Consider the following 27,819-nt stretch of genomic DNA (forward strand, 5'->3'; position numbering starts at 1 on the left):
TTTTGGCAACCAGTGGTCTTTTTACTGGATTTGAGACGTATCTGAATAGGACTTAATGACAGATGGCATGTGGGAGAGTAGGATAGTCAAGGAGATGCCCATGTTTCCAGCTTAAGCAAGTGGGTAACTCGTGGTATCAATTTAGGAAACACAAGAGGAATAGTAAGGTTTTGTTGTGTTGAATATTTTGTTTTGTTTTGTTTGGGGGTAGTTGATGATAAATTCCATTTTTTTGTTGTTGTTATTTTTCTTTTTTTTAAATTAATTTTTATTTGCGTCTGGTTGCTTTACAATGTTGTGTAAAGCACTCCACTGCACAACACAATGAGTGAGTTTCATTTTGAACATGTTACGTTTGAGGAAACTCCAGGTGGAGATGTCCAGCAGATCACCACGTAGACTTAGAGATCTGGAATTCAGTAAAGAAGCATAGGTTTGTGAGCCATTAGCATCTAGATGGAAATCAAACCCAAAGAAAAGGATAAGGTTGCCCCCAAGACCTGTAAAGTGAGGAGAGCGCCCAGGACAGAGCCCCCAGGAACACTAACATTTGAGGGATGGGCAAAGAAAGTGGAACCCACAATAGAGACTGAGAAGGGGCTGCCAGAGAGGCAGGAGGGGAAGGAGAAGAGTGCTGTGTCCAGGAAACAGGGGCAAGATGGGGGAGTGGCCAAGAAGTGGGGGAAGAACTGAAAAGTATCCACAGGATGGACGGACACAGCAGTCTTGGGGGAGGGACGGGGGCAGAGAGTGGAGGAGAGAGTCGGGAGGACCAAGGTGGGTTCTTCGGACGGTTCTTCTAACGTGCTTGTCTGTGAAGGGCAGGCGTCTCTCCAGGAGCACATGGGGTCAAGGCAGGCTTTTGTTTTTTGAGAGAGATCAGAGCATGTTGAATGCTGACAGAAAGGGGCAAGATGAAAGAGAGTGGTTTTAAAGGTGCAAGAAGCGGAGAGGAGCTGCTGGACGGCAGGTGCAGGGCCCAGGGCACAGTTTGGGGGTTCCCCCAGCCAGGAAGACCCACACCTGTCGCCTGTGACCGTCCCGAAGGAGCAGAGGGCAGGGCAGTGGCAGCAAGGTTAGGGGCCTCTGAGCACGAGTTGAGAGCTCTGAGCTGATGATTCCCAGACCCTCTCTCATTTGAAGAGAGAGCAGAGTGGAAGAGCTGGCTGGAGGAGTTGCAGGTCGCCAAGGGGTCCCGAGGCAGGTCAGCAGCTCCTCACCGTGGCCGTCGTGGAGCCACGCATGGAGATTTATGGTCACAGGAAAGATTTTAAGGTTGTTTGACTTTGACTTGACACTTATCTACTGGCCTGAGTAATCGTGCTATTTAGTATTATCACACTGCTTTCCCATCCAGTATCTAACGTGATCTCTCAATACTGATACCTGATGCTTGTGCTGAGCAAGCTGGAAAAGTGATTTTTTTTTCCTTCCAGCTTTGTTGAGCTATAATTGACATGCAGCCCTGAATAAGTTTAAGGTGTAGCGTATGATGATTTGCCTTACATACATCATGAGATGGTGACCTCAGTTAAGTGTAGTGAACATCCATCATCTCATACAAAATTCAACAAATAGAAGAAAAAACTTTGTCTTGTGATGAGACCTCAGGATTTACTCTCTTAATGATTTTCATATATAACATAGCAGCAGTGTCAATTATATTTATCATGTTTACATTACATCCCTAGTATTTATTTATCTTATAACTGGAAGTTTGTACTTTTGACCACTTTCATGCGATACTCCCTACTCACCCCCACCTCTGGTAACCACAAATCTGATCTCTTTTACTCTTTGTTTGTTTGTTTTTGAAATATGATTGACCCACAATACTATGTTGGTCCCTGTGACACAACATAGTGATTCAGTGTATCTATACATTTCAGACGGATCACCATAGATAAATCTAGTTATCATCTGTCACCATACCAAATTATTATATAGCTTTTGATTACATTCCCCACACCGTACATTTCATATCTGTGACCCGTTTATTTTGCAACTGGAAGTTTGTACCTCAATGTCTCTCACCTATTTCTCTCCTTGCCTCCACCCATCCTCTCCTCTGGAAACCACCTGCTTGTTCTCTGTATCTATGACTCTGTATCTGTTTTATTATGTCTGTTCATTTATTTTGTTTTTTAGATTTCATATATAAATGAAGTCATACAGTATTTGTCTTTCCCTGATTTATTTCACTTAGCATAAAAGCCTCTAGGTCCATCCAGGTTGTCACAAACAGCAAGATTTCATGCTTTTTTATGGCTAGTAGTCCATATATAATGGAATATATACATATATATATTATCCATTCATTTGTTGGTGGACACAGATTGCTTCCATATCTTGCCTATTGTAAATAATGCTATAATGAACATAATGGTGCGTATATCTTTTCTAATTAGTGTTTTTATTTCTTTGGATAAATACTAGGAGGGAAAAAGTGATTTTATATGAATCAGAACCTGGCCCAAGTCCCAGGTAGAAGTGGGCAAGTTTCCCTCAGGCCCTCAAAGTCCCTGATTCTAGCCAGCACTTTCACCTGCGAGCTGTGCTAGGGGCCTTCAGCCCCCAGGGACTTAGTGATCACTTACAATGAGCACAGCCAGGGCAGGTCTGCAGGAGGCCTAGAAGACCAGAAGGGGCCACCTTCATAGGGCCTACAGTCAGGTTGGGAAAGCACCAGTCCACATCCACAGTGACAGCCAGGCAGTGATGCAAAGCCTCACACAGTGGACTGAGGATGGTAAGATTGGATTAGCCGGCCAGTGAGTGTGATAGTAAGGCTAGTTCAATGAGGAGAGAGGGAAGGACTCTTCCTGGATAGGGCATGACTGGCTGGCTGATCCTTAGAATCCCTGGAAGCTGGTCAGCTGGAAGGACCACCTCCTCCCAACAAGGACGTCCTTGGACAGCTTCCACAGTTGCAGTGGACAACTGCCTTCCTGTAGTTGTCAGGAGTGGAGAAACCCCAACATCAGACCACCTTGCATTCCAAGATCCCAGTTGATTAACCTGTATATATTACATATATGTAAATTATATATATGTAATATATATATAATTTATATATCTATCTAAAGTTTTTATTATGGAAAATTTCAGACACACAAAAATAGTACAATAAACCCCCATGTATCCATCATTCAGCCTCACCAATGATTAATATTTATCTATCTCCAAGAGCAAAATATTTTGTTTGCTTTTAGGGATTTTGTTTTGTTGTTTATTTTTTCTGGAATGTTTTAAACAAAATCCTAGATGTTGTAAACATTTTAGTACACGTTTATGAAATTAGACTTCTTTTGTAAACACAACCACAATGCCATTATATCTCCTAACAAAATTGAGAATAATTCCTTAATATGATGGGAAATCCAGTCTAGATTCAAATGTCCCATCTTGTCTCAAAAACATCTCTTTGCTGTTGGTCTGTACAACTTAGAATAAAAACAAGGTATACACACTAACTTTGGTGGTTATGTCTCCCATCTTGTTAGGATCAGAACCATCAGGCTCAAGAGGTGCTGAAGGCATGGTCCTCCCGGAAAATGTTTTGCCAGGAGCTTTTTATGCTAAAGTCAAGAGCCCCTACCCCCCACCCCATCTGGTATGTCCAGCTCTGCAACTACAGCCCAAGCTCAAGTGAGCTGTCAGAGCCTATGTATGATGGCCGAGGGAAAGAGAAATGCCACTGTCATTTTCAGGATATTTTAGGCTGCAAGTAACAGGCCCATTCAAGCTAACTTATGCAAAAATAGGGAGCATCAGCAGAACATGGGGTGACCTCATGGTACCCAGGGACAGTCAGATCTCTCAAGGGCTGGACCTGGGGAGCCAGACTGTCCTCTTTTTCTGCTTCCGGTCCCTGCCTCTCTCTATGGGTATCTTTTTTACCCTTCTGCAGCCAGCTTCTTCCCTTGTCCCTGCCCTAGGCCATTCCTCAGCCTCTAAACTTACATCTACTCTACTCAAGGGACCATCCCAAAATGTGTTCCTCAATCCACCAATTTCTAATTCCTCAGAGATAATCTAATTTGCCCAACCTTGGTTGTTCCATCATTGTGCCCCAGATCAGAGTTATGGGGAAGTATGGGAGGGCTGGCCATAGACTGAAGATTGCATCTGTATGGATGGCAGCAGAGCAGACATCCCAAACATGTCTTTTACAAGTAAAGCTGTGCACTTTATGTTATCTATTCACTGGCCACACTTGTGCTTGTCATGCTAACCAGAACTTTCCGAATTCTTCAAGTTGCCCATGAGAGTATAGGTGGTGGAGTTTTGCAAACTCATCTCTCCCTTGGACAGGCATCTCAGAAGTCATGCCTTGTCTTTGTAATGGACACCAGCTGTCCATGTCACTACAACACCATACCAATCCCTAGGGCAGTGGAAAAGTGGAAACTCTAACCTGTGGGTCTAGAACTTTGGAAAATTTGTCTTATCCACCACACCTTTCTCCTTTCATTCTAAAAACATTTTAGGGGATGTTGTGTTAGGTCCTGTGGGAGAATTAAAAGGAGTAAAGTATGAATCTGTTCTTGAATTGCTTATCATCTGGAGCAGGTGTCAACAAACTTTTCTATTAAGGACCAGAGAACAAATGTTTCAGGCTTTTTACTCATATATGATCTCTTCTACCTCTTCCTTCTTCTACTCCTTCTTCTTTTTCACAACCCTTTAAAAATTTAAAAACCATTCTTTGCTAGCTGGCAATGTGGTGTGCTTTTAATCTGTAGGGCATGGTTTTCCCACCCCATGTAGTGTAAAAGGCAGGCATGTGCTCATATACACAGATAAATAAAAACCAGTGCAGTACATGTGAACTGGTGAGAACATGTCTCTCAAGTCAAAAGACTTACCTTCAAACCCTGTCTCTTATAAGCTGCTTGACCTTGGGCAGGCTCCTCATCCTCAAAGGGTCTCCTTACCTAAACAACGAGAATAGTAACAGATCTACCTCGGGGATCGATTTGCAGATTAAGTGAAATAATATTTGTAAAGTGCTTAGCATAGCGTGTGGCACATAGAAGGTACTCAGTAACTTTAACCATTGTCTGTATTATTGTGCATGTGACAAAGTGCATGGGAGTCAGGGGAAGGCGTGGTCTCTTCAAGCTGGGCCCCTGGGGCGGAGTGGGGGGGAGGGGGTGGGGGGGGCATTGTAATGAAGGAAGTGGCCTTTGAATGAGGCCCTGAATAGCACAGGTGGAAGAGAGAACATCCAGGTGGAGGAGGGGGCATCTCCTGAGGGCCAGTGAGGAGAAGGTGCTGGCAGACTCTGAGGGAGGCTGACAAGTCTATAAATGACAGACCCATGAGGTAATTATAAATGCCCCCGGACACACAGACAAGTAGCCCTCAGAGAAGTTTGGCTCCAGAAATCTATCCCTGAAGGAGCCAGTTCAGAATCTGCCAGTAGCTTTGTCTGATGGCCTTCACTTAGCCGTGGGCTCCTCCTTACCCCTTACCCCCTCCTTACCTCATGAAGATATAAAGTGTAGCAGGATGGGCTCTTCACCAAATGCATGAGCTGGGAACAAGCCTCCACCAACCCCCTTCAATTCCCCACAGCTCCTGGAATGCCACACCTCTGCCCCATCCCTGCCTGCTACACTGCTGGGCACACTTTTTGGGAAGAAGTGGTTCTCCAGTAATGCCCAAATCGCACAGCATAACTGAAGGTCCTTAAAGGAGACTCCTAGGTTAGCAAGAGGAAAGACTTTCAATCACAGGGAGTTAGTCAGCCATGGAAGTTCATGGGTTCATTCCAGAACAGTCTAAAACAGGGGTCTCCACCTGTCTGGTCCCAGTCCCAGGCAGATCTCATTTGGAGGGATGGAGGATTCCAGACATCTTATTCTGAGTCTGTTAAACATCTGAATCACTTTGCTAATGTGCCTTGTTCTGATTCTGTAATTTCCTGATGATAATTTGACTTTCCATGTATGGTTGCCTATAAGGAGAGGACGCAAGGGCTAGAAGATGAGAAGAACTAACCCTTATAACTGTTGTAAATCTCATTGTAAATTAAATAAATTGGCTTTTGGGTTTATACACCAACCCTTGTGAACTTGATTAGTGTTAGTTAATATCCCTGGACCTAATCATCTCTGGGACAATAAAAAGACAAATTTCTGAGTCTAGTCTGGAGTGGATACCCCAAGAGGACTTTGGGGCATTTCTGGTGCCATCCGCCCCTCCTTGTACCTTCTAAACTCCTGCACATGCATGTTGACCCTTGACCCATGCCTGCTTGCTCATTCTTACTTACTTTACAGTCTTTCAAATTCACTGTCAAGTTTGGTTTGTGAACATATTACTGAACTCAGATTTGGTTGCTCACCGCTCAAAATCCAGTACTCAAGGGACAAGTACTGGTAGGAATGGAAAGTTTGCTTTATTCAGGAGGCCAGCAACCTGGGGAGATGCAGACTCATGTCCAAAAGCCAACTCCAAAGATTCTGCTTCACCATGAAAGCTCTTTTGTTTTTGTTTTGACCATGAAAGTTTTAAAAGGGAGAATCATTTGGGGAGGGTGTCAGAGTCTTCATTAGCTTTCACAGTGTGCTGACTTCCTTTTGATTGGTTGATGGTAAGATAACAGGTCAGTGTTCGGGAATCTTGGCTCAGCCTGAAGTTACCATCCTCCACCTAGGTGGGGGCTTTAGTTCCTACAGAAAAAAAGATATTGTTATGTATATTCCTTGAGGAGGAGCCAGGACCCTGCCCCTTGGCTGCACTTACTGTTTCTTGACCAGTCCTCCTTAGTTTCTGCATACTTTCCCTTCCCTGATAAACAACTGTTTGAATCTGCTCTTTGGAACTCAGGGAGGGTCAAGGAGGCTGAATGAAGCCTATTTCCTACAAACAAGAAGTGGGGGACACAGAAAGAATTTGTACCCAGGAGGGCCCAACAGCGTCTGCTCCCTTTCAAACGTATACACCATATGTGTAGTTTTAATCAGTTGTATAAATAACTTTTTACATTATTTCACATACATATTTTAATGCATGTGCTTGTCATCATGTAGTATGAATTTGCCAAATAACTTGTAGGAATGGGCAAGAATTTGCTTAGGAGTTCCTCTTCTGAAAAACTTTCCTTCTATAAATCATCTCTTGGTGCTTCTGTCAAAGACTTAACCTAGGGATTATCTGATGGTTCCTCGATATCTTTAGGACAGTTCTTCATTGGCCAATAAAAGAATTAACACTGGCCTTTGGTTTCTGCTGGAAAATTCAGGGCACTGATAAGACTCAATGTGGAGTTAAAGAGCTTTGCTGGGTAGTGGGGAAAAACTGACATTCACATTACTTGCAAGAAATGAATCTGTTAGAATCACAAAATTTATTACAAACAAGCCTCAGGCATAAAGTGAAAACACTGTCTTGATGCTTTGTAACTAATACATGGAAGTCAAGTCTTAGGATGATGGATGATGGGGCAGGGATGCAAGGGTTACAGAATAAAAGTCAATGAGGCCAAATAGAGAATTACCACAGTGGGGGTAGATACTTTACAACTTTTAGGTGAGTAAACTTAACTTCATCTGAGAAATAAATTCATGCAGTTCTAAGTCTTAAAACAAGTGTTTAGAGGCAACATAAATCTTATCATTAAAGGTTGCATTCTATGGGAAATTAAATTTTTAAAAAATCTTTAAATCAGGGTGTCTTAGGGGGAATTTTTGCAAATGAATTAGCCAGGACATAATTTAATGATAATGATATGCAAAATTAGTGCAGGAGGAAGGGACTTTCACTCTAATTGCCATATATATATATCTTCCAGATTTTACTCTTATCTAACCACACATAATGGTCTGCTCATTGCTTTGTCTTCTCAAAAACCTATGCCTTCCTTTTAAAAAGTATTGATGTCTGATTCTCAGGCCCCTAGATTCTGATATCATTCGTCTGGAGTCAGCCTGGATGTTGGAATTTGTTAAAAAGTTCCCAGATGATCCTATTGCAGCTAAGGTTGAGAGCTGTTGATACACATGCTAGCCAGGGCAGGGCCAGTGGGGGTCATAATTTATTTCCATCTGGGGATGGAACTAGAGTTCAGGTCTCTCAGTTTTTAGCCCTTTCCAGATCCTAAAAGGAGACCCTCCCATCTGGTGATTTGGCGGTGCCTGGTAGCTTGCCCCATGAGGCTTTCTACCACTCTTGGTGTTAACTGAAAAGCAACTTCCTCTAATTGTTTAGTGACCGAGTTACTAGTCACAGAAAAGGCCTCAGTTCTGGACCCGTTTGCGTGACTGAGACCTGCTTTCTGTGACATGTGACTCTTCGAGCTTCCATTCAGCTTCATCCCAGTTGGGAGGGGCACTTGGTGCCTGCCCCTGGCCCGGACAAAATCCCTGAGAGTTCTTTTCCAGCCCAGAGATTTTCTTTCCATTTGCCCTGCTTCTCCAACTCTAATTCCCCACTTTTGAAGACAACTGTGGTATAAAGGTCACTTTACAATGAGTTGCTTGGGGTTACACATTAACCGTTTTATCAGGCTTCCAAAAGTTTTTAAGCCTGGCTTTGGTCAGAGGCTTTTTAAAGAGCCCTTTCCTCTACTCATTCTGAAAAGCGGTTAAACGTTTTATTATGGAAAATTCAAATTTATTCAAAAGTGGTAGTAGAATGACCTTCTTCAACGTACCCATCACCCAGCTTCAATGGTTACCAGCTAACTCATGGTCAGTTTCATGCCTCTGTTTCCATCCACTACCCCAGACACACACACTGGATCACGTTGACACAAATCCCACACACCATATCAATCCACCTGTAAATATTTTAGTAGGTGACTCTAAAAGATAATGCCTCCTTCTTCCTCCCTCCATTTTTTATTGTGGTAAAATATACTTACTATAAAATTTATCGTCTTTACTTTTCAGTATATAGTTTAGTGGTATTTAATGCATTCATAATGGTGTGCAGCCATCACCACCATCGATCTCCACAGCTCTTTTCATCTTATAAAACAGAAACTCAGTACCCATTAAACAGTAACTCCCCATTCCCCTCCACCCAGCCCTAGACACCAGCATTCTACTTTCTGTCTATGATTTTTAGCTACTCTAAATGCCTCATGTAAGTGGGATCATACATAAGGCTCAATAATATTCCTCTGTACGTATGTACCACATTTTGCTTATCCATTCATCCATTGGTGGACAGCTGGGTTGTTTCCACATTTCTATGTCCTATGCAAGCTGAAAGTGAGCTTAATTTCTAGCGGTAGCCATTAAAAACACAAAATTAAGTTCAGGTCTTGGGCTGACTGTTTCAATATCTGGATTCCCAAAATAGTTGCAAGGACATCTGAAGAGGTATTCCTAGTGAAGTTGTTAAGTATCCTGGACTTTTTAAAAACCAAGTTCTCAAGGGATGCTGGTGGCAGGCAGGAGTCTAGTTCTGGCATTGCCCTGAACCTGGAAACAGGTAACTTTGCTTTTCTGCAGACTGTGCTCAGGTTGGTTGAGACCTTGTCTGTGTATAGAGCTAGTGTTTTGTGGGTACCTATAACACAGTACAAATGGTTGAAGGCCTGGGAAGTGAAGAGAATTGATTGTCCTTGCTATCTGGAGTTACTGAAAGGTCGTTTCAAAGGGTTTCAACTCACCCTTCTTCCATGTGCATAGGCAGGAAGCCGAAGGATGGATGCATGGGAGAGAACTGCCCAAATGTCCACCCAGGATGTTTATGAGACAGTGTAGAAAGCAACCCAAGTGGCCCCATTTACTAGGACATATCATACCTTTGGGTGGATGTGGTAAGGCAGTAGAGTAGCAAAAGGGTCCTCAGTGGCAAGGAGACAATGTGGTTTATCTCGTGTATTTTTGAGGTAAAATGGGGCAATCTGAGTGATTAAATAGGAGAAAGATTCTCAGGGAGAAAAGTGAGCATCTCCTGACCAAAACATTTGGACCTGTGCTTTGATTTCTTCCTTGCAAATCCTTGTGTTAATACAAGTTTTAGAAAAACTTTATATTGATATTATACAGACCTGGGTCTACCATAATTTTTTTTTTTTTTTTTTTTTGGCACATGGGCTTAGTTGCTCTGCAGCATGTGGGATCTTCCTGGAGCTGGGATCGAACCCATGACCTTTGCATTGGCAGGCGGATTCTTAACCACTGCGCCACGTAGGAAGCCCCTACCATAATTTAAATAATGCTCTACCAAACATATTTCCCCACTAAAAACATCCACTAAGGACTTCCCTGGTGGTGCCGTGGATAAGACTCCGTGCTTTGGGTGCCCGGATTTGATCCCTGGTCAGGGAACTAGATCCCACGTGCATGCTGCAACTAAGAATTCGCGTGCCACAACTAAGGAGTCCATGTGGTGCAACTAAAACCTGTTGCAACCAAATAAAAACAAAAACAAAAACATCCGCTACACCTTGGTGAGTCTCTGAGTCAAGTGTCTGAGGGTCTCTGCTCCAGCCCCATGTTTTAGGTCTTCACCTCCAGGCCTCCTCTAATCAAACTTCCTCATCCTTCAGAGTTTGGGACTAGCATGCAAACTATTATATATAGAATGGATAAGCAACAGGATCCTATTTTAGAGCCCAGGGAACTGTATTCAATATCCTGTAATAAACCATAATGGAAAAGAATGTGAAAAAGTTTATATGTATAACTGAATCACTTTGCTGTACACCAGAAACTAACACAACTTTGTAAATCAACTATGCTTCATTTAAAAAGGAATAATTGAGCAACTTCCTGGTGGTCCAGTGGTTAAGACTCCGAGCTCCCAGTGCAGGGAGGCTGGGTTCGATTCCTGGTCAGGGAACTAGATCCTGCATGCCACAACTAAGAGCCTGCATGCTGCAACTAAAAAAATCCCTCATGCCACAACTGAAGATCCTACATGCCTCAGCTAAAGATCCCGTGTGCCACAACTAAGACCCAAGGCAGCCAAATAAATAAATAAATAATTATTTTTAAAAAAAGAGTAATTTACCTGTAATAATAGGTCCATAATAACACTAGTCAATAAACATGTGTATAGTCAGGAAAAAAAACCAAAAAAACAAAAAATCCTCCAATCCTGTGTCCATCCAAGCCCCCAAGTCCCCACCAGGCTCCTAGTTAACTTGTCTCAAATAAATGTATTGAATCAGGATGTTAAACACTGATACTGCAAAGTACTCACACAATTGTATAAAGAGGAAATCTGACAAAGGAAAAGATGTTCAACCTCGCATATAGACAAAAGAATGCAAATATGATATAATTTTTCAATTACCAAATGAACAAAGGTGAAAAGACATGACAATACTAGAGTTTGAGAGAATTCAGAGAAATGTGAGGTCTCCTGTACACTAGTGAAAGTATGAATTGGCACAGCTTTCTGGAGAAGAGTTTGACAATGTATGTCATACACATAAAAATGTGCAGGCAGGGACTTCCCTGGTAGCGCAGCGGTTAAGAATCCGCCTGCCAATGCGGGGGACATGGGTTCAATCCCTGATCTGGGAAGATCCCACATGCTAAGAAGCAACTAAGCCCATGCGCCGCAGCTACTGAGCCTGCGCTCTAAAGCCCTCGAGCCACAACTACTGACCCCACGCGCCTAGAGCCTGTGCTCCGCAACAAGAGAAGCCACCACAATGAGAAGACTGTGCACCGCAATGAAGAGTAGTCCCTGCTCTCTGCAACTAGAGAAAGCCCACGTGCAGCAACGAAGACCCAACACAGCCAATAAATAAATAAATAAATCAATTTTAAAAATTGTTCAGGCACAGCAATTCCACTCCTGGGAGTTTATCATAAGGAAATTATTGAATAGGGGCCAAGGATATTCAAACTAATCTTGTTTATAATAAAGAATGATTACAAATAATCTTAATGTCTACCAAATGAGGATTATTCACATAAATTATGGTCTATTCATACAAGTGAATGCTAAAGAGCCTTAAAATGATATGAATATTTATAGACATTTGCAGACATAAAAGGATATTCATTAACTATCACACCCTTATGGTGTCATTAATGTAAAAGTGTGTGTGTACGTGTGCACACGTGCATGTGTGCACACAGAGATCTAACACGAAGGGCATCAGAATACCAACCATGGTGTCTTCTGGCTGGGAGAGCTTTGAATGCCTTTACTTTCCTGTTTTCTTATTGTTTCTAAACTTACAAAAGCAATGTTCTTTATTTGCACATTAGTAGCTAACACTAACAGAGTGTGCATTACCTGCCAGGCACTTCTCTAATTGCTATAAACGATAAGTATCCCTGAACAAAACGAAGGCGGTGAGAGATTGAGTAACTTGCCCAAAGTCCATAGCTAGTAAACGTGAAGCTGGGGTTCAAAACCTGGTTGTCTTGCTTCACAGACCACATTCTTACTACACTCATTAACCCCAATAGAGTGAACGTCTCTTAAATCCTCCGCCTACCAACAACCCCACACATCCTTTCAGGAGTAATCATTTAATCACCTGACAGGCATCCTTCCAAAACTGCTGCTGGGCATGTAAAGGCACATGTGTAAACACACATGTGCACACACACGTGTGTGTGTGTGTTTATAAAATGGGATGGTATTGTCCATCTTGTCAGTATGCATAGTTCGCCCTCGTACTTTTTATCTCTGAGGGGTATTCTGCAGCATGGATGTATGAAATTGCTGTGAACGTGTCCCTGCTGAAAACTGGTGGTTACCAGTTCTTCACCCTAATGGACAAAGCTGCAGGGAGCGTCTCCTGGTATACATATTACTGTATGTATATGTATATCATGCAATGATACTCCTGTGATAATGTCCTAGAAATGGAACTGCTCTGTCAAAAGACAAAAGAGCCTCCCCAGTTCCCCACCCCAAGAAGGCTGCATGGCTACACTCTGTGTGTACGTGCAGTATGAGTGCCCGCCTCCCCATGTTTCCAGGAAGTTGTCAATCTTTTAAATTTTTGCCAGTATGGGAAGTGAAGAATGTTGTTTCATTTGCAACAATTTAAATGTTCCTGATTACTAGTAAAGTTGAACAGCTTTTCGTAAGTTTATTGGCCATCTTCATTTCTTTTCAGAATTGCTCACTTTTCAGTTGGGTAATTTGAGTTTTTCTTATTGATGTGAAGAAACTTTGTGGACTTCCCTGGTGGTCCAGTGGTTAAGATTCCAGGCTTCCAATGCAGGGGGCATGGGTTTGATCCCTGGTCAGGGAACTAAGATCCCACATGCCATGTGGTGCAGCCAAAAAAAAAACACAACAATCTTTTGATGCCCTGTTTGCGGCAAATATTTTCTGAGTATGTTGCATTTCTTTGAACTTCATTTATGTCTTATTGTGTTATACACAGGTTTTAGTTTATTTTTATGTAACAAAATGTGCCCATTTTTTTTTCCTTTATGGTTTTACATCTTGTTCAGGAAGTCTTTCTCCACAACCACAAGAATATTCTCCTATAATCTCTTCTAGTATATTTATATTTTTGTTTATAGATTTTAACAGTTATTTATTTTAATTGTGGTAAAATGTATACAACATAAACTTTACCATTTTAATGATCTTTTTAAATATAAATTTATTTATTTATTTATTTATTGGCTGCATTGGGTTGTCGTTGTTGCATAGGCTTTCTCTAGTTGTAGAGAGTGGGGGGCTACTCTTCGTTGCAGTGCTCAGGCTTCTTAGTGCCGTGGTTTCTCTTGTTGTGGAGCACAGCTCTAGGTGCGTGGGCTTTAATAGTTGTGGCATGCGGGCTCAGTAGTTGTGGCTCATGGGCTCTAGAGTGCAGGATCAGTAGTTGTGGTGCATGGGCTTAGTTGCTCCTTGGCATGTAGGATCTTCCCGGACCAGGGCTGAACCCATGTCCCCTGCATTGGCAAGCAGATTCTTAAGCTCTGCGCTACCAGGGAAGTCCCCATTTTAACCATCTTTAAGTGTACAGTTCAATAGCATTAAGTACATTCACATTGTTGTCACTACCATCCATCTCCTAAACTCCTTTATCTTGCAAAACTGAAACTCTATACGCCTTAAACAGTAATTCCCCCACCCTTCTCCCCTCCACCCCTGGCAACCACCATCTACTTTCTGTCTCTATGAATTTGACTACTCTAGGTCTCTCATATAAGTGGAATCTTACAGTGTTTGTCCTTTTGTGACTGGCTTATTTCACTTAGCATAACGTCTTCAAGTTTCATTCATGCTGTAGCATTTATCAAAATTTCCTTTTTTTTTAAAGGCTCAACAATATTCCATTATAGATTTATTTTTATATGTAGTCTTTAATCCACATAAAATTTAGTAGTGTTTGATAAGAAGTAGGAACTTAACTTTTTTATATTTAGGTTGGTCATCTTTTAAACAACTCCTCAATCAAAACGCAAGCTCCCATGGGGGCTCAGGTCTGTTTCTGGACTGTTGTTTTATTGATCCCTTTGTCTATATCCGGACTGGAATGACAATGCTTTAATTATTCAAGGTTTTCAGTAAGTTTTTATATCGCTAAAAGCATGTCTCATTCCCATTTTTTTTAAAAAGCACTTCATTGGAATATAATTGCTTTACACTGTTGTGCCAGTTTTTGCTGTATAACAAAATGAATCAGCTGCATAACAAAGTGAATCAGCTGCATCTATACATATATCCCCATATCCTCTCTCTCCTGCAAATCCTTCCTGCCTTCCCTATCCCAGCCCTCTAAGTTATCACTCATAATCGAGTTGATCTCCCTGTGTTATGCAGCAGCTTCCCACTAGCTATCTATTTTACATTTGGTAGTGTATATATGTCAGTGTTACTCTCTCACTTCCATTCTTCTTTTTCAGACTTTCCCCAACCACTCTCAGACATTTACTTTTTCAGAGGAACTTTAGAATTAGATAGTCACGGTCCAAAAATACTCCCATGGGATTTTGACTGGAATAGCTTGACGCTACTCACTAATTTGAGGTTGACATCTAGTAAAGCTGAGCTAGCTGGTCTCCAACCAGGAGACCTTGCTTCCCAGCAGCTCTCCAGGCTGTCTGGTGGTGCCCTCTGCAGGGGAGGTACCGGCAAGAGCTACCTCCGCCAGGTTGCCCAAGGCCTTCCCACTGGGTCCCCTCCTCCCCAGCCTATGATTCCAAGGCTTCTATAAAGGACGAATTCTTACATATCCTTGGTTTAATTTCTTTCCTTCCTCAAATGACATTTGGATTTTAACTTGAACTTTCAGAGCCAAAATCCGAGTGGGACTCGTGGAAACCTCAGGCCCTACAATACAACTGTGGGGAAACACTTCCCTGCTCCCAGGGAACCACATCCCATAAGGCAAACACTGAACACATGTGTGATTAGTAGACGAGCAACTGGGGCCCAGTGGACAATTTTTTTTTAACAGCTCTGTTATTGTAGGATACCATAAAGTTCCCTTGTTTCAAGTGTATTAATTAAATGATTTTTAGTAAATGTACAGAGTTGTGTAACCATCACCAAATCCAATTTTAGAACATTTCCACCACCCCAAAGGATGTGTCACGCCCATTTATGGTCATTCTCTGATGCCACTTTGTCCGGAGCATGACCACATAAGAAGGAATGGGGGACCGACGGGGGAACCCCAGGAGAGCCTCTGCCTGTGAGTCTAGGAGCACTGCCCCAACAATGTGCACAGCATGACTTGCAAGCCACCAACCCTCTCCTGAAGACGCCCAGCTGGGGTCTCCTCCTGAGGGCAATGGCCATGCTGAGCCCCATCCTTGCTTTTCCAGGTGGATAAAGTTTGAAGAAAAGGTAGAGGAAGGAGGCGAACGCTGGAGCAAGCCCCACGTGTCCACATTGTCCCTGCACAGCCTCTTTGAGCTCCGGACCTGCTTGCAGACGGGGACGGTGCTGCTGGATTTGGACAGTGGCTCCTTACCACAGATCATAGGTGAGGCAAAGACCGCTGCGGCCCCCGCAAATCAGGGCAGTGCCTAATTCTGTAGAGACCAGGCTTTGGGTCTGATGCTCCCAAGGCAGTGTCACAGTTTCTCCAAGTTTCAGATACATGTAGAGACGGAAAGATCAGCCTCTGAAATGCCATCCAGCAATGTAACAAAAGAGAGAAGGACTTCTTAGCATGGTTGGACACACCTATTGCCATGGCAACCTGTTTCTTGTCAGGGTAGATGGATCATCATTCATCTTTAGGAAATTAGCTCTCATTTGATGGCATGGCAAAGGGAGGCAGTGGCTTGCCTTATTGTCCCTAAAACTTCTCATGAATTTTGGTTTAGCACATTCAATTTTCCCAGAACTATATTGCCCAAAATACTCGTCTAAAAAGAATACATGTTAGGACTAAAACCACTTAGCATAGTACCTTGTGCTTCTTGGGGTACAATTTCATTTATTTTCCACAATATTATTGATAGAAAAAGCAGAGAATCCTATACCCACACATGCACCCACATGCACGGACCCACGCGCCCACATGCACGAACTCCCACAGATATGCACATACCCTTTTACATATAAGGAGGCTGAGGGTTCATGACTGGTCCAAATTTTCAGTTTGTGGCAAAGGTGGGACTATTTCTACATTCCCTGCCTCTTTTAGTTTACTTTTAATCTCACTAACAACAGATAAAACTGAAGAGCCCCCACACCCCTGGTCATTCTGTCCCACGTGGACAAGGCATGTTTGTTTCCCTCTTAGATGATGTCATTGAGAAGCAAATCGAGGACGGCCTCCTTCGGCCAGAGCTCCGTGAGAGGGTCAGCTACGTCCTCCTGAGGAAACACCGTCACCAAACCAAGAAGCCCATCCACCGCTCCTTGGTTGACATTGGAAAGTCGGTCTCCTCCACCACCAGTGAGTCGGGCCACACACTGGTGGCTTGTTCTACGCATGCGTCTCAAATCTGCAACCCTCTACTCTTGATATCCCAGAGTCGAGGTGCCCAGACACGAGCCTTGCTGGACCTGTCAGATAAATGCAGTAATCAGTACAAAGCTGCTAACGCTGCTAACTGAAGGGACTTGAGGAATCTCTTCAGACGAATTATTTTAAAATGGAAAATATTTAGCCTACTCCACACTTAACTTACCCATGTTCCAGGCTCTGTCTGAGTGTTCCACGTGTGTTAACTCACTTCATCCTCATAATAGCCCCGTGACTAGGTACTGTTCTCATCATCCCCAGTCTACAGATGAGGAGGCTGAGGCTGAGAGGTTAAGTTACTTGCCTAAGATTACATGGCTAGTATGTTGTGGCATCAGGGGTGAACCTAGGTCATTTATAACACCTGGTGTCTATTGAATCAACTGTATATCTATTTCACTTTCAACAGTACAAATATTTTCTCTAATAATGTTCAGACTATTCACTTGCTTCAAAAAAATCCTCAAAAACAAGAATCAAAACCAAAACAACCAAAACATCCTTTCTTCCTAGAAGGGGAAGAGACATGTCTTGCAGCCTAGCTTTATTTAGGTGAAATGATTGTAAACGTGAACTGTGCTAATGGAAGAAGCTGCGCCACTCCAGCAAGTCTGCCAAAGCCAAATCCCTTCTGTGCCTCCTCCCAGATCGCAGCCCAGCCCGGAGCCCTGCGGCAGGCCCAAGCCTACACCACTCCACTGAGGACCTGAGGCTGCGGCAAAGCGCAAATTACGGCCGTCTGTGTGAGTATCTTTTTTCTCTGCCACTGGGCGGCAGCTTCGTTCTGGCTCTAGCCACTCTGGTGTCAATTTTCATACTTTCATAGCAGAGGAGCTAAAGCTCAGGGTCTGTCTAGAAATCTCAGGCATCAGAAGAAATCTAACTTTCACCCTAAACCTGAGCTGTCCTCAGTCTAACTTACTATCATAATTTTCTAGATAATTACCCTCCCCAAAATGCAGCTGTAATTAAGTCCTGTCATAATCAATACCCAATCCTACGTGCTAGGCATTTTTAACTTAGTCTATGGCTTTATTTTTACCAAACGGATCATTAGCCCTGTTTTTGTTGAGAAGTCTTCCTAGAAACAGAATTAAAAGCAGGCTAGGTCCTTTCCCCCAGGACAGAGAATGTTCCTGTCTCTGGATGACAGTCTTGGGCCCCACGACAATGAAACACTGGCGGAGCTGCAGCCCCCTGAAGGCTGCGACTGGGTGAGAGGGGGGGCCTGTGAGGGGCGTGGTCACAGGCCAGGCTTTGTCAGGCGATGCGTCAGGGATGAAACAGACGGGTAAGCTGTGAGGCAAAGAAAAGAGGAGACTTTGGGAAGTGAAAAGAAAAAGCAGTGTGAAGGAGTACTTTCCTTGAAATACTTTTACTAAAATGACAAGCTACGAACAAGCACAGCCCAGAGCTGTGCCCCTGACCAGGCCAGAGGAATGCTTTGGGACAGTGATGGTGATGTGACCTCTGCCACAGCAAGGGTTTTCTGTGATCTTTTCTCTCTGTTCTTAGTAATCCCGGGATGCTCTTAGTCTCCCTGGTCTTGGTTATTCCACAGAGGGATGCTGGCAGTCAGAGGCGGTGAATGGCTTTGGGACAAGCCTTCTGCTCAGTTATTCACTGTATGCGAAGCCTCCCCTGTGCCAGTGCTGCCATGGTGGGGACCTGGATACAAGGCAGGAATGAGCTTTGTGTGCACACTGCCCCACCCCAAAGTGGCACCTGGGAAGGCTCAGGGAGGAGGAGGCAATTGCCTGAGTCTTGGAGAGTAAATAGAAGTTTTCCAGCATCTGGGAGGAAGAGGGTGTTCTTTAGAACAAAGGAAACAAACAGCAGGTGAAGGGAAGGCGCTGTGAAGGGTGCCGCATGTTCGGGGAAATACAGCGATTCAGTTCACCAGGGCGGTAGGTTCTAAGGGAAAGAGGGTCCAACTGAAGGGGGCCTGTGCATCCTGCAAAAGGTCCCAGCCTTTATTTTGAGGGTAATGGGGACTACTGAGAAGTTTTATGCAGGGACATATCGTGATGAGATTTTTATTTGAGACATAAACTAGAAGGGGCTGAATGATTGGGAGCAAGAGGAAAGGGCCGTGTTCAGGCAGTGAGAGCAAGACCCAGGGAGAGAAGGACCCAGATGGGATTCAACAACCGGTGGGAACTGGGAAATAAGGAAGACGGAGGTGTCAAGGCCGGCTCCTAGGTCTGCTCTGATTGCCAGTGGGCAAGGGGGAAGAGGCGTGGGTGCTGCAGAGTCCACGAGGGAGTCATTCATTTCCAGGTGTGTTGAGTTTGAGATGTCAGGTCGGGCTGCTCAGAGGAATCTGGAGCTCAGGAGAGAGATCTGGACTGGAGACCCAACCTGGGCACCCCCAGCGCAAATGTGGTTGTGGAAGAAACGGGAGTGGATGGGATTGACCAAGGAGGCGCGGGGGTGAGGCCTCTGGAGGGTTTGAGTGCAAAGCAAGGCCCTGAGGAGAGCCCAGCAGGAGAGGATCCTGGGTGGAAACAAGAGAGGGCAGCCACAGGAAAGCAGAGACTGCAAGTGCGGGGACAGCACAGACCGCAGAGAGCCTGAGAGGGCTCACTGGATTTGGCTGCTGGTGGGAAATGAGAGCTGACCTTCTCCTGCCTTAGTGGAGGGAGGAACCACTGTCGGGCAGTTCAAATAGTTCACCACCGCTGTTCTCCCCATGGGGAGCCCTGCCTTCCTTCCCTCTGCCAGCCCAAATCCCCAGCCATCTTTCAAGACTCACATGGGTCATGGAGGACAGAGGTGAAACTGCTCTTCTCTCTCCAACAACGTCCAAGTTCAGTGACGCCTGGCTCCTCCCCCAATCGTGTGTCTGTGTCCTTCCCCACCTCCAGGTCCTGGCACAGAGCAGACATCTTAGTCTCTGCTCGAGAAGGCAGGGTGGAGGGGTGGGACCAGGGCGTAGCACATTGAGGAGTGAGAAGGAAGCAGTAGAACCTGGGGTCCAGCAACTCTTTTAAGAAAGCTGCCATTGAAAGGAAGAGAAGAGAGAGAATGCTAGCTGAAAGGGGCTGCAGGATTAGGGGAGGGGGTTTTGCTTTGGTTGTGAAGATGGGAAAAGCCTGTGTAGAGACCAAGAGAAAAAGACCCGTGAGAACCTGTCTTCCCCTGATGGACCTTCTTTTCCTTCTCTCCTAGGTCACGCCCAGAGCAGAAGCATGAATGATATTTCTCTCACCCCCAATACAGACCAGGTAGTAAAGCCCCTGCTCTTGGCTGCAATGGAGGTCCAGGGCAGGAGGAAGTCTTTGGTTTCAGGGGTAGGAAGCCCCTACAGGCAAAACTCTGCTCCCATGAAAAAGTGGGAGTCCCGGGGAAGGATGCGGGTGGGGCTCTGCCTTGGTGACTCGGCCCAGTCCATCACTTGGGTGCTGGCTCTGTGCCAGGCCCGGGGGGGGAGCAGGGAACAGAGACGTGTGATTAGATCAGATGCCAGCTATCCCTGAACTTGGGATTTCTTGGAAAGAGAAGACTGCCACGCAGAGTTTCACCTCTGCCACAACCCACAAGCACTTTTAATGATGAAGTGGGGACTTGGGCTGGTAGAGAAGAGCAGAGGGGCCTCCCTGTGGGGACAATAATGACAGTGAATCACCTGGACTGCCCAATAGTGTATCATTCTCCTTGGCTAGTGCCCGGTACAGTCAGTTCTTGTCTCCTGCCAGCCTGGCTGAAACCTCCTTGATGAGATCAGGATCCTGCAAACAGGTTGAGTCCAAGTTCTAAGCTCTCAGCCCAGGAGCCGCATGACTACGCCCCCGAGGGAAGCCCGCAGGAGGCTGCCCTCAGTTTCCAACATTCACACCTCAGGGACAGAAGGTCTCAAGGTGCCCTTGCCTGTGCCCCCAGGAGTGGGAAGGAAGGTAATGAAGGAAACCTGAAATTTGGCACCTACTCCTCAGGAGCTTGGGTGACCTCCAGGCTTTCAGGGCAGCCCCAAGTTTGGTGGAAGGCAAAACAAAAGTATTCCCTCACGTCAGTGTCTCCAGGGCCCTTTGGTGGCCAAAATAATAAAATAATAACAGCATCAGCCAACATTTGAGGTCCACACATTGCACATACTACACTGTGCAGAGTGTTTTCTGTGCGTCGCGAAGGCACTATATCATCTTCACTCTACAGACGCGAACATAAAAGCAGTTAAATAACATGCCCACGTTCATGCGTGCAGGTGGCATAACCATGACGTGATCCAGGCAGTCTGACTCCAGAGCCCTTAATTTGGGTGTGACTTAGGAACGAGTATTCTGGAATATTAGAGAAGCACCCCACTTAACTATACTCATGTGCACAGACAGTGAGGTCATTATAAGAAAGCACTGCCTAGTAAAAGTTTTTCACAACCTATTTTTCACTACCTAAGAGGTAAGAAGAATACTGTCTGCTACTTCCCTCAGGCAATGCTGCCTTTGATTTAGGGACGGGACCCCAACACCAGGCGCCAGCGTCCAGCTCACCTCACTGGTTGTAGCACATGGACGCTGCGTCTCAGAATTTGCAGCAGCCTGGCTTGTGGAGGGGACAACAGTTTGTACAACAGTGGGTGTTGTGCAGGTGCATCTTTCTTCACCACTCCACATTGGCCCTAAGTTCCAGTGAGTCCCCAGTAAGCAGAGTGTGGATTGAGACAGCATGACTGTGCGCAGGGACTCAGCAGAGCTGGGCCGCAGTCCCCTGGGTTCAGGCAGTGGGGTCAGCAGGACCCTGGTTAGACAAGCCCATGTCCAGAGTATCACCAAACCAGGATGGCCAGAATGCCAGCATGGCCCACTTCCGGGAAGCCACCACCCTGGCCTCCTTACTGGGGTCACAGCCTACCAGGGAGGACCAAGGCCCTGTTTTAACTCCTGGTTACAAGTGTGCTGCACAGGCCACCCTAGAGTGTGGCTGTTTTCAAAACCTTATTCTCCAGGGCACTCTTGTCACCCACCTGTCCTCCTGTCCCCTAGACCTGCTCCCTGCCTGATGCCCCGGGACACGGAGTGGCAGGGGAACAGGTGCTGCCCAGGCACACCCAGCCCTCCATCCTGAAGAACCTGCTTATGAGTCCTCTGAGTACACCTGGGACAAAGGGACTTGTTGAGTTGTGGGGATTCTGGCCTTCCCATGAACTCCTGCTGCTGCGTGTTCCCACTGTGCTAGGGTCCGTGGGGTGGTTGCCAGCTGGTTATGGAGAGCTTTATGTTTTTTAAGGGAGTTAAAAGATCACATGGGCGCGGGCCTTGCTCAGGAGCTTTTCTAGTGCTGGTAGGTCCCCAGCCCAGTATGTAGTATGTCCCCCACGAGTCAAATCAGGAAAGGGCTGTGGGCCCAAAGGGGCAAGACCTGTTGGCCGTGCCCGTGCCCATAGCTGACCCCTCTCCAGGGACAGAAGGAACCTATCGTCACTGAGCTTATGAGAAACAAACATGTCTGTGCCCACAGGAGAGGCTCCCATCGAGGGGGAATGGGTGGCAAAATTGTGGCATCCACAAGATCTCTCTATAGCACTTGCCTCCACCTCCTGGGCCCTTTCTTCCTTTGTTGGCCACTGTGTCCTCCCCAAGTGCTCCCTCCCCACCTCTCTCTATGAAGCTCTCTCTGTCCCTTGCCTATCTCCTTGCTGCCCAGAGGGAAAGTGATCTCAAAAACTAATGCACCCTAAGATGTTAAAGATTAAGAAGACTGCATATGGGACCACCCCTGGGCATTTTCATCGTAAGAGAGGACTCGGGAAGAGTCAGTGTCTTATCCGTAGGATGGAAGTCATAACTGCAGAGAGTGGGACTGATTTGGGGCAGAGGGCTTGTCTCCACCACCTCTGACATCAGACCCCACTCACTCTGCCTATTTGACCTTCCAGCCGAAGGGACTGGACAGAGGGTACTTCGATAGTCTCAGTTGCAAAAGCTCAGAAGCTATAAGTTTCCTGGGAGTTCCCCTAGAGTTGATGTGGGGGCGCAGATGTCTCCCACAGACTTGGACTCACAAGTCCAGGGGTTCCTATCAGCCAGGAAGCTGGTGGCAAAGAGAAAACAAAGTGCATCCAATCTGGCCATCAGGATGGTCTCGTTCCTCCCATAGCCACCCGGGGTAAAGGCAAAGACGGAGGGCTGGGCAGCTGGGGTGTTAGAGCCAAGACTCCCACCTACTTGAGCTACTGCTGGGGGAAGAGACCTGATGTCCAGCAAGCCCTGGCTTTCCTCTCTGACCCTCAGCTCACGCTTCAGTGGAACAAAGTTTTTGCCCATCAAGGACTGTCTTAGGGGGTCAAGTCATTGCCTGTTCCTTCCCATCTACAGAAGGCTTAATTGGTCCCTGGGGTTAACCAACTTTGAGTCTCCGCATCTGCAGATTACGGAGGAGTGTCAGGTTATTTCCTTCAGTCTCTTGAGAAATGCTGGGAGAATTTTGTAAGGTTAGGCCTCCACAGTGGCCTGAATGGGCTGAGCGAGAGCCGAAACCACTGCATGTGAGTATCCATGGGTATCTCGTGTCCCCTTCACTGACCAGCGGAAAAACAAATTCATGAAGAAGATCCCCAAGGACTCAGAAGCCTCCAACGTGCTCGTGGGCGAGGTGGACTTCCTGGACCAACCGTTCATCGCCTTTGTGCGTCTCATCCAGTCGGCCATGCTAGGAGGCGTGACCGAGGTGCCTGTCCCCACCAGGTGAGAGCCATTGAAATCTTCCCACCGTACCCACCCTCGGGCGGCCAGCTGCCCATGCAGTCAGCCAGCAGCGCTACTGGAGACACCCCTAAAATGAAGAAGGAAAATTAGGGAACTGGCTGGGGAAGGCGATCTGACTCAGGAAGTTTTAGAGAGTTTATTTTAAATAATCATAAACAAGAAGTAGCCAACAGCTGGGAGAGGCGCTGCTGGGTGAGCTCTGGGATACCAGGGCATGGTGAGGGTGCTCAGGCAGGAATGAAGAGGCGTGTCTCTCCCAAGCAAATGCGGGATTCAGGGGAGGGAAGGGACACGTTCATGGCCAGATAAAAAAGTAAGAATGGATACTATTTAGGGCCAGAAAATCCTTCTCTCCACCTGCTTTTATTTTTCCTTCTCACTTTCCTCCTCCACCTCCATCTTCTTTGCAGATTTCTGTTCATCCTGCTGGGACCTTCTGGGAGAGCAAAATCCTACAACGAAATCGGCCGTGCCATTGCCACCCTCATGGTAGACGACGTAAGTGCCACGAGACGTGTGTCCTCCTGAATGTCATGGCTCCTGCATCAAACACGGTGGCCTCATTCATTCACTTATCCAACAGTCATGTTTAAGCACCTACTGTATGCCAGGCCCTGTGCAGGGTGTGAGGATTAAGAGAATGAGGGCATAGTCACTGCCCTTTAGGAGCACCAAGCAGGTGGGAGAGACAGACCTGCAATCCTAGAGTGAACCACGTGCTAAACTGCCCAGGCAGCCAGGGGGCCCTTCACACACGAGGGGGCTTTAAAGCTAAGGATGAGCGCAAGCCCAGGAGGCAGGCATTCCAGGCACAGAGAGCAGGGGCCATGGCGCAGAGGAGGAGAGGCTGGATGGAAGGGGTCTGATATAGGCTCAGTGTAAGAGCTTTAAGAGCAGGGGATGACTCCACAGAGAGGAGCCATATATACACGGAGCCTGTAGGCAGCGCTGAGCGTTGACACTCTGTGACAGGGCGCCTAGAGGAGTTTAAACATGAACACGACCCAGTCAGATCTGTAAAGTCAGAAAGAACCCTCTGGAGACAGTGTGGAATGATGCAGCCTGACCCTCCAAAGATGAAGGGCCGGGATGTTAAAACGGATTTGAAATACCTGAGCTTCTCCGACTGGGCTCTGCACAGGTTTTCTGATGAGCTCGCTCTGTGGGCAGCTGAGAGAGGAAAGGTTAAGTAACTCAACCCAGGTCAGACACGTGGAATATAGAGACCTGGCCTTCAGGTCCAGGAGGGGCTGCCTTGCCCCACGTCCTGCTGTCCCCACTGTGCCATGTTTCACTGCCGCGCTGTGTTCTCATCTCAGAAACTGAGAGCAAATTGGCAGCTGGAGTAATGGTTCAAGGTGACTTTTTTGAAAGTATACGTGGTGTGCCCTGGAGGGGAATGAGATAGGGACCGCAGCAAGAGAGCAGCCCTTTCTCTTCCTCCGCCTCTTTCCCTGCCAGCTCTTCAGCGACGTGGCCTACAAGGCCCGGAATCGGGAGGATCTGATTGCAGGGATCGATGAGTTTCTGGACGAGGTCATCGTGCTTCCCCCTGGAGAGTGGGACCCAAATATCCGAATTGAGCCACCCAAGAAGGTGCCTTCTGCTGACAAGAGGTGTGTGTGAATGAAGGGGTGGCAAGCAGGGAACTGGTCCAGAGGGAGCTTTCAGTCCGTTTCTTTTTTTGGATTTGAGAGAAAGATGTCAGCATATGTGCGTTTATACTTTTTTTTTTCAGTTTCATTTTATTTCTCTTTAACAATAAAATCAGAAGCAAATATGCTGAATATGAACATCTGTAAAACCTGGATGACCTATGTGTGTGGGTATTGCTAGATCATTTTCTGCATTTTCCTCTGTATTTTAAGACATTTGATAATTTTAGTCGGAAGGGTAAGCGAGTTGTGAGGACAGCGCTGGAGGTGCCGAGCTCGTCCCAGGATTTGGAGCCCCACTGTCCCCTGTGCCCCTTCTCCTTCCAGGAAATCCGTGTTCTCCCTGACTGAACTAGGCCAGATGAACGGCTCCGTGGCGGGAGGCGGCGGAGGGGCTGCAGGAGGCGGCGGCGGCGGCGGCGGTGGCGGCGGCGGCGGCGGCGGCGGCGGCGGCGGGGCCGACGGCGGAGGGAGCAGCGGGGATGATGGAGAGATGCCAACCGTGCACGAAATCGGGGAAGAGCTTATCTGGACTGGAAGGTGCCCACTCCAGGCCTGACAGTGACACCAGCTGTCTTAGATTTCTCTTCTCCTCGCCCACCTTTTAGGAACCTTCTCCCTCTCTGTCTGCAGTGCCCACTCCCAGCCTTGGGGTCTGGCCACTGCACGCTTTTCCTCCCCGGCCCTCAAAGCCCCTCCTGGATCCAACAGGAAAGGGGAAGCTAGTGGAGGAACCCAAACTTTTCTCAGGACACCTTTTGTGACCTGTATTAGTTTTCTAGGGCTGTGGAAACAGCCTGGGTGGTTTAAACAATAGATATTTTTTCTCTTTACAGTTCTAGCGCCTGGAAGTTCCAAATCAAGGTGTCAGCTGGGCCATCCTCCCTCTGAATCCTTCCTTGCCTCTCCGTAGCTTCTGGTGGTGGCCAGCAGTCCTTGGTGTTCCTTGGCTTGCAGCCACGGCGTTCCCATCTCTGCCTGTGTCCTCGCATGGTGTTCTCCCTGTGTTTCTGTCTTCATATAGCCTTTTCCTCTTCTTATGAGGACACCAGTCATATTGGATTAGGGTCCGCCCCAATGAATTCACCTTAACTTGATTACATGTGCAAAATAAGGTCACATTTACAGGTTAGAATTTTGATATATCTTTTTGGGGGATACAATAAGAGTACCTTTTGAATTTTTTTTAACCTTACGTTCCCTAGCCAAAAAATCAGAAGCACATATGCTTGTTTTAAAAGAAAACAATAGAAAATTTTCCTGGCTTGTGTTTCTTTACCAGCTCTTAGAATAACTCAGGTTGGTCTGAATTTAGGAAAGTTATAAATCATAACTTGGAGAGGGAATCATGTTTTATATGCCCTTGGCTCTCTGCCAGCCAGTGGTTCCCAGCTTTACCCACTCTCCACTCCCATCCCTACCCAGGGAACATTTGGCAATGTCCAGACACAGTTTTGTCTGTCCCAGCTGGAGGGGAGATGCTGCTGGTATCTAGCAGTTAGGGACCAGGGGTGCTGATCAACATCCTCCAGTGCGCAGGGCTGCCCTCCCCCCAACAAAGAGTTATCCAGTCCAACATGTCAGTAGTACCAAGGCTGAGAAACCCTGCTCTGTGCTAAGCACTGCGTTAGGAGTAAACACTCTCCCTTAACCTAAAATTCCCCATTTGTTTGTTCCACAAAGAAACCAGTTATAAGGTTCAGAATCTGCCCTTGATGAACCTGTTATAAACCAGGGTCTCTCCATCGCCTAAAGTTGGACACACCTGTGTTAAACAAGCACAGGCACCCCGCAGATGACCAGGGACGTGAGGAGGATAGCCATCTATGGGACCCCAGGATTTCCATTCCCTGTGGAACGTTAGGTCTACCCCAAGACATATTCCCATAAGGCCTTACGTCTCCCACCCAGGCTGTCTGTGACCACCCTTCCCAGTGGAGATGGTGCCAACCACAAACTCAGTCTAATGAGAGAATTCTTCCCTGGTCTTAAATGTTCTGGTGGAAAGAGCCCATTCCCCATCCACCCCTAGTCAAGTTCCCTTCCTCACCGCAGACTCTGCAGGCTCCTGTAATTAGCCCTGCCCCTGCACTGGTGTTTGTGGTGAGAAAGCAGTATCTGGGCCTGTCTTGAGCAGGTTCTTCGGTGGCCTGTGTCTGGATGTCAAGAGGAAGCTGCCCTGGTTCCCAAGTGACTTCTGCGATGGCTTCCACATTCAGTCCATCTCTGCTATCCTATTCATCTACCTCGGCTGCATTACCAACGCAATCACCTTTGGTGGGCTTCTGGGGGATGCCACTGACAATTATCAGGTGTGTGTGAGCTGGGGCCATGCTTGTAAACCTCAGAAAAACCTGCTGCCACCAGGTGGTGGTAAGGAGCTTCATCCCACAATCCCAAAACCAAGGTTTGTGTTTCACCTGCCATCCAGGTTCAGACCATCACTTTTAGTAATCCTTTACCCTTGAGAAAAAATAATAACAAGCTGACATAATTAAAAGGTCTAAAGCTAAATCATATTACTAAAGACCAGCTTTAAAGATGATGTAAATAGATCAAATGTTTAAGGGGAAATCATCTG

At 46.2% G+C, this 27,819-nt stretch overlaps 1 protein-coding gene across 1 annotated transcript in view; it reads left to right on the plus strand.

Moving 5' to 3' along the window:
- Positions 1 to 27,819, plus strand: part of SLC4A5 (solute carrier family 4 member 5) — a 92,948-nt gene that overhangs the window by 35,565 nt on the left and 29,564 nt on the right. Inside the window, exons 5-13 of the mRNA XM_057741229.1 lie at positions 15,726 to 15,886; positions 16,655 to 16,810; positions 17,527 to 17,622; positions 20,051 to 20,106; positions 23,405 to 23,562; positions 23,994 to 24,081; positions 25,045 to 25,199; positions 25,566 to 25,778; positions 27,376 to 27,550. Of these exons, the coding sequence (XP_057597212.1) occupies positions 15,726 to 15,886; positions 16,655 to 16,810; positions 17,527 to 17,622; positions 20,051 to 20,106; positions 23,405 to 23,562; positions 23,994 to 24,081; positions 25,045 to 25,199; positions 25,566 to 25,778; positions 27,376 to 27,550 (1,258 nt within the window). The remainder of the gene's footprint in view (positions 1 to 15,725; positions 15,887 to 16,654; positions 16,811 to 17,526; positions 17,623 to 20,050; positions 20,107 to 23,404; positions 23,563 to 23,993; positions 24,082 to 25,044; positions 25,200 to 25,565; positions 25,779 to 27,375; positions 27,551 to 27,819) is intronic.

The sequence above is a fragment of the Hippopotamus amphibius genome, chromosome 7 (genome assembly GCF_030028045.1).
Source record: "Hippopotamus amphibius kiboko isolate mHipAmp2 chromosome 7, mHipAmp2.hap2, whole genome shotgun sequence".
Taxonomy (NCBI): Eukaryota; Metazoa; Chordata; class Mammalia; order Artiodactyla; family Hippopotamidae; genus Hippopotamus; species Hippopotamus amphibius.